Here is a 6637-nt window from a genome sequence, read left to right as displayed (position 1 = left end):
ATAGAAGTGAGTTTTAATTTTTACGATAATTTTGTTCATATCCCAACTAAATAATCACTAAATAGTTCAAGAATCAGTAGGTATATATCACTATCCTCTTTATTTATTTTTATTTTTATTTTTATTTATTTAGTTACTTTAATATTGAGAGGCACCTCAAGGTCTATAACGATCACCCAATTAAAAGTCTACTCTTATAAGACAATTGAGTGGCCTTGGTCTCGGCCTTTCCCCAAGTGAGGTCACCATTAGCATGGAGATTAGGCTAGATTTTGTTCTTGTGTTGAAGCCTTTTTTTTGGTTTTTGCATCTTTTCCATTCCCACCTTTTTCCCTTTGGGTCTTCCACAAGGCTTTACTGGTGAATGTGACCTTTAACTTGTCACCTACTGAATATTTGTAGCAGTTTTGTTGAGCTTATGGTTATGGGTCATGGTCACTTCTTAACCTAACCAAGTTAGGAGAGGATAAGGTGAGGTTCATCTTTGGTGGGGAAGCCCCTAGTTGCTCTGCTCACATTAGAACTCGGAACTTATGCTTTTAACTTTGATGCCTTTAATAAAGGCCCATTCCTAGGGAAGATAAACGGTGCTGTGTATTGGGATGCGCTCAAAAGTTTATGGGTGTATGATCCTGTTTGAGAATGGAGAAAAAGAACAAATTTCCCAACTTATGCCTTATGTGGACAGCTTCCCAGAGAGAAGGTTGAAAGGAACCATATGTGGACAGCTTCCTTTGTTTCTTATATTTGGCCCTTCTCTCTGAACTTATGCCTCTATGAGATGGAGCTTTCTGTTTATTTTCCTTTTTCATATAGGGAATATTCGTCCAATGGCAAATGATTTTATAAGAAAATATCTGCATATATCAGTGGTCTAACTTGAATAAGAATTCCCAGAAGAGCAAAAACTAAACCCCTATATTTTTTAGGTAACAATGACTCGTGATTATCATATTGAAAGAGCAGAACTAGTTTAATAAGTTTGATTTTGGAAGACAGGCTGTAGTGCATGATGGCAGAGGATAAGAGCACATGTTTGTATGCTTCATACTTTTGAATAAGGTAATCCTTCCTTGCTAACAGTACTGCTATCCCAAACAAAAAAGCTTTCCAATTGAAGATTCTTTGAGACCCCTTTTCAACCCTTTTCTTTTTTTGCTCCCATACATCAGTTTCATGTGACAATCATATCTCAGATTCCATTTATCGTTAAAGACAGAATCTTTTATTCTTTTTTGTTTGAGCCTTTTCCTTATCTTACTCTTCTCTCAGTAAAGTCCCTGCTTTATAATCATCTTCTACTGATATTTCATTTTGCACAGGGTTGGATTCTTCCTGCATAATTTCAGGTTTTTTGATATTTACTTGAAGAACTTCAATCCTTCGAATACCTGGTTGTTCATATTTTATTTATTTTTATCAGAAACCCAATAGATCTTTTCAACTGGTTGTTCATTCCTCAATAATTGTTGCATAGTTTCTTGCTCGAGAAAAACTCATAAACAATCAGTTGAGAGCATACTTCTTTTCATGTATTTGGAATTCAAGATTATCATCATTGGTTTTTTTTTTCTTTGCTAAAAAAATCCATCCGATTTGAAGGTAAATCTATATGATATCAAATCTGTTATTGTTTACAGGGTAGAAGCCATGACTATTGCTAATGGAGGTGCAGCTCCAGCCAGGCTTGAGGTTTATGACTCAAAACACTTTCACTGGTTTATTTAGAGGAGAAGACTTCTATAACAATTCAATCAATTGTTTTTTTTGGCAGACAAATAAATGATACTTAAATCTTTTGTCCTAATGATCAGGGAAAGTCTAGTGCAATGCTGGTATGTTGGATTCTTGGACTTGGGTCCCTTGTATCATGGAACAGTATGCTTACAATTGGAGATTACTATTACAACTTGTTCCCAGTAAGTAGACTTTTATTTTTTAAAAAAACGTTTAGTTCCACCACTTTAATTTAGGAATTGAGTTAGTTTACATTTTTTAAGATTTATTAGATTATTGAATTATTTGCTTGTTAATGTTTTGGCAAATGCTTGATTTTGATTGGATTGGCAATGCCATTTTCCTTTAGTGGGCAGCCCATTTTGATAGATGAAAGTCCTTGGTTTGAAGATTGATAATACGCTTTAATTTAAGATTTGAGTTCACACTTTCTTGAGATTTATTAGATTATTGAACTATTTGTTTGTTAATGTTTTGAAAAGCATAACAATTAGGATTGTTTTGTGGTAAATGCTTGATTATGATGGGATCTAGTTTAAGGTCTTTTGTTGTGAATATCACATGCTAGGCAATGCTATTTTCCATTAGTGGGCAAATGAAAGTCCTTGGTTTGAAGAAATTGGATTGTATTTGTAAATGATTTGATAAAGGTTTTGCTTTTTCTTTGTAGCGATACCATCCTTCAAGAGTTCTTACTCTTGTTTATCAACCATTTGCTCTTGGTACAATGGCACTACTAGCTTACAACGAGGCAAAGATCGACACCCGGAAGAGGAACCTAGCCGGATATATTCTTTTCTGTGCCAGCACCTTTTTGCTTGTAGTAGTAAGTATCAGTAATAGTTTGGTGTTGTTTTTATGGTCTTGGAGAGCTGCAATTCACCTATTATTACTTGCAACCTGCGCAGTTGGATTTAGCCACATCAGGACGGGGAGGGATAGCGCCTTATATTGGCATATGTGTCATTGTGGGTGCTTTTGGAGTTGCAGATGCACATGTTCAAGGTGGAATGGTTGGAGATCTATCCTTTATGTGTCCTGAATTCATCCAAGTAAGACTAGATTTTCTTATGCAAATGATCTCATTCTTGGCTTTTCAAGTTATCATCCTTATGAATCTTCTCGTCATAAACCCTGCAGTCCTTCCTAGCTGGCTTGGCTGCATCAGGGGCTCTAACCTCTGCTTTGAGGCTGATGACAAAAGCAGCCTTTGATAAATCTGCAGGTGGTGAACGCAAGGGTGCAAGTATGTGTCTTTCTATTAGTTTAATGTTTTATCATTTGGAAATCTTTTTTTATTCTTTGTTATACTATGTTGTTTCTTTATCATTATGGTGCACATTTATTATTTGAACACGTATTATAATTTCTTGATACTAGATGTAGGAGATGAAAGTCAGACTTCTCTTAATTGTCAAGACGTTTAAAAAATTATTTACTGATTATTATTTTTTACATTGTTGTCTTTTGCAGTGTTATTCCTAGGAATCTCTACATTTTTGGAGTTTCTATGTATTATTCTCTATGCATTCTTTTTTCCCAAATTGCCAATTGTGAAGCATTATCGCAGAAAGGCAGCCTTAGAAGGATCAAAAACTGTTTCAGCTGACCTTGCTGTTGTTGGCATCCAAACACAACAAAGCCAAGAAGTATGAAATTGTCTTTTTAACCCATAACAAGTGACGTTTTTGAGATTCTAATTTCAGAATTTTTTTTAAAATTTTGTAGGTTGATGATACTAAACAACAAGAGCGGTTGAGCAACAAACAATTATTCTTCCAAAACATAGATTATGCATTGGAATTATTTCTGATATATGTGTTGACGCTATCAATTTTCCCTGGTTTTTTGTTTGAAAATACTGGAAAACACCAGTTAGGATCATGGTAAGTGCTTGTTACATTTTTCACTAAACTATTTTATTTTATTTATTCAAAGGGCTTGATAAAGAATAAAATGATCCCCTATGTTTAAAAAAGATATGGTATAAGTAATTAGTCTATTTTGTTTTTCTTTGCTTTGGAGTGAGCTTTTATGGCATGTATCTTAATAAGAATTTCCAGAAAGAACCATTTCAATTTTAAGCATATTTTTGTGGTTATATTATAATAATACCCCTCAAAGTAATTTGGAGATATTGCCCTTCTTTACCTCAAATTGAAGATAGCATGTCTAATGTTATATAAATGAATGAAATATTGGAGAGTTGGATTTCATATATATATTTGAAAAGAAAGATTAATAGATAATTTTTATTGATGATTTCTTTTAGGTACCCACTTGTTCTCATTGCAATGTACAATGTGTGGGATTTTATATCTAGATACATTCCCCTTGTCAAATGCTTGAGGTTGCCAAGAAAAGGTCTTATGGTTGGAGTTCTTTCTCGCTTTTTATTGATACCTGCATTTTACTTCACTGCAAAATATGGTGATCAAGGATGGATGATAATGCTCACATCCTTATTGGGAGTATCCAATGGTTATCTCACCGTTTCTATCCTCACTAATGCACCCAAAGGCTATAAGGTAGTTAAAAATTAAAACCATAGTTTTAAAGTTTCAAGTTTTACTCATATTTTATGTTTATGAATTTTTATTGATTTTGTAGGGACCAGAGCAAAATGCCTTGGGCAATTTGCTCGTACTATGTCTTCTTGGCGGCGTATTTGCTGGTGTAGCCCTTGATTGGCTATGGCTCATTGGTAAACAAAGCTTTTAAAGATCTAGCTTTTCATGTGCCGATGATGGAGAAAGTCAATTCCTCTTCAATTTTATCCATAGTCAATATTAGATAGTAATAATTAAAATCTTTAATATATTAACACCTTATAGTTAGTTTATATCTAGTATAATGTTATCATTTGCTTCATCTTCTCTTCAAACGATAGTTGTTTCTTGTTGTCATTGCTATTGAAATATTGCAGGTGTGTGCACATGGTAGTAAATATGTTTTATGCACAAAAGAAAAGTTTAATGATCTTATCAGATGTTGTGATTGAAGCTAAAGAAACAGATCAGACATATATCATTGTAGCAACTAGGTTTTCTTGGCCACTCAATTTATTTCCGTTATCACATCCAAATCCATGAAATTTATTAGTTTGCCTATTTTCAATCAACAGGCTAATTTCGCTCAAAATTTCTACATTAATTTTTTAGAATATGGGTGAATGCCAAATTTACAAGAGCTCTTATTTAGTTCATTCATTTACTAATTAAATCCAACAAATCTGGGATATGCTCCCCTTTTGGAGGACATGGCATGAATCAGTTAGAAATTCATGGGCAGAAGGAACAGGTTTGCTAAATTTAATGTTTTCTTGGACATGCCACAAAGATGGATTCAGAATCTTATCCCTCTTGAAATGGAATAAAATTTTCCCTAAATTTTTGGATGAAATTCTAAAATTTGGATGACCAATAGAGGCGGTTATGTTTTTCTGAATAAATAGAAGTTTCTTCCATGGAATGAAAGCGGTTATTTACAGTTATAGTTCAATGGTCAACATTGGATAAAACATGTTTAACTCTCACTTTCAAAAGTCCCGTGCAACCTCTTCTTCTCTATATAATATTGATGCAGTAAAGCTTTCCACAAAGACTCTTTGATGAGAAGATATTGGGAATTTCTTGAGTGTCTCAAATCCTAAAGGATGCCAAACCCCTTATCTGGGCATCAGAATGTTGCCTTGCTCTGAAATTCTATAATCTTCCTTGCTTCCTCTCCACTCCAATCTTTTAATACAAATTCTTGTGAAGCCATTTTCATGGCCTTGAACCATGTCATTTTATTTTCCTTTTTCTTTTCCAGCAGCATTTCCAGAAAAACATCAGTTGACCATGTTATGATTTGCAGTGAATGTCAATATTGCAGTTGTAAAATTTAATGACAAGTGGTACTTCTCATTCTGTTCTACCAAAATATGAGAAGATGACCATTTAACAGAGGAGTATTTGGAAATGATGTTGACTTTATCAAAGATTTTGGGGTGCCAAAGGCTAATAAAGAAGCCAGTAGGCCTGCTCTCAAGGAACTGGCACGAGAATGCGATTCAAGTGGCATGGGAGAAACCTCAAATTGGATGGACCAAATTGAACTTTGATGGATCCTGCAAATGTAGCTCAGGAAGAGCAAGCATTGGAGGAGTCATTAGGGACCATAATGCGGTATTCTTACTCGGTTATGCTGAATCCATAGGACACACCACTAGCACCATTGCTGAAATGGCTGCCCTTCGGAGAGGCCTTGAATTAGTACTGGAGAATGGTTGGAGCCAAGTATGGCTTGAAGGAGATTTGCAGTCTTTAGTTGAAATTATCATGCAAGGAAGGCGTGTTAGATCTGCAGAAGCTCAAAAGCAGGTTAGTCATATAAAGTTGCTTATACCAGAGCTTGATAATTTCTTGATCACTCATATCTATAGGGAAGGCAATAGAGTTGCCCATACATTTGCTCAAATGGGTCATCGATTGAAGCATCCTCAAATTTGGAGGCACATTCCCAATGAAGTTTTACGCAATATTCTGCGTGAAAATGCAGAGGGTAAGATCATATACCGAAAAAGGTAGACTGGATTTAAGGGTAAGATCATCTTTCTGATTCACTTGATTGTTGTATATATCAGAAATATACCCTAGTGTTCATAGAAATGTAAATACAATGGACTCGGAAATAATTCAATTGAAATTGACTTAGATATATAGATTCAACTGCAAGTCTGGTCTAGGCATAAGTTCCATCTGTTATCACATATTATTTCTACTAAAAAGGAGACGTTTGGACGTCCTCTAAGATTTAGTTTTTCTGTTCTGTGTATTTCAAGCTATTCAATGCAGAGCTAGACCATGTTGGTTGCTATAATCAAGGAAGAAAATATCGCGATATTTCGGTGATATAT

At 34.7% G+C, this 6637-nt stretch overlaps 1 protein-coding gene across 6 annotated transcripts; it reads left to right on the top strand.

Annotated features, from left to right (window-relative positions):
• The first annotated feature begins 562 nt into the window (after positions 1-562).
• LOC117923473 (equilibrative nucleotide transporter 3-like) lies at positions 563-4800 on the top strand. 6 transcript variants are annotated; one of them, XM_034841775.1, is made up of 11 exons: positions 565-1062; positions 1323-1349; positions 1641-1692; positions 1815-1919; positions 2408-2563; positions 2646-2789; positions 2878-2983; positions 3211-3386; positions 3466-3623; positions 4010-4265; positions 4348-4799. In XM_034841775.1, the coding sequence occupies exons 3-11, from the start codon at positions 1651-1653 to the stop codon at positions 4456-4458; spliced, it is 1254 nt and encodes a 417-aa protein (XP_034697666.1). In that variant the 5' UTR covers positions 565-1062; positions 1323-1349; positions 1641-1650; the 3' UTR covers positions 4459-4799. The 6 variants fall into 6 exon arrangements, with proteins under 6 accessions (XP_034697670.1, XP_034697666.1, XP_034697667.1 ...); XM_034841776.1 differs by lacking the exon at positions 1323-1349 and having other exon boundaries at positions 565-703; positions 930-1062; positions 4348-4798; XM_034841779.1 differs by lacking the exon at positions 1323-1349 and having other exon boundaries at positions 563-1062; positions 3211-3383; positions 4348-4800.
• Positions 4801-6637: the final 1837 nt, after the last annotated feature.

The sequence above is a fragment of the Vitis riparia genome, chromosome 10 (assembly GCF_004353265.1).
Source record: "Vitis riparia cultivar Riparia Gloire de Montpellier isolate 1030 chromosome 10, EGFV_Vit.rip_1.0, whole genome shotgun sequence".
Taxonomy (NCBI): domain Eukaryota; kingdom Viridiplantae; phylum Streptophyta; class Magnoliopsida; order Vitales; family Vitaceae; genus Vitis; species Vitis riparia.
Note: the sequence above shows the minus strand (reverse complement) of the source record. Positions and strands in the feature narration are given on the sequence as shown.

Coding starts and splice junctions, on each gene's coding strand:
- LOC117923473 (XM_034841775.1), top strand. CDS start 1,651: ATGACTATTGCTAATGGAGGTGCAGCTCCAGCCAGGCTTGAG. Junction 3,387..3,465: donor AAACACAACAAAGCCAAGAA/GTATGAAATTGT, acceptor AAAATTTTGTAG/GTTGATGATACTAAACAACA. Junction 4,266..4,347: donor ATGCACCCAAAGGCTATAAG/GTAGTTAAAAAT, acceptor TTGATTTTGTAG/GGACCAGAGCAAAATGCCTT.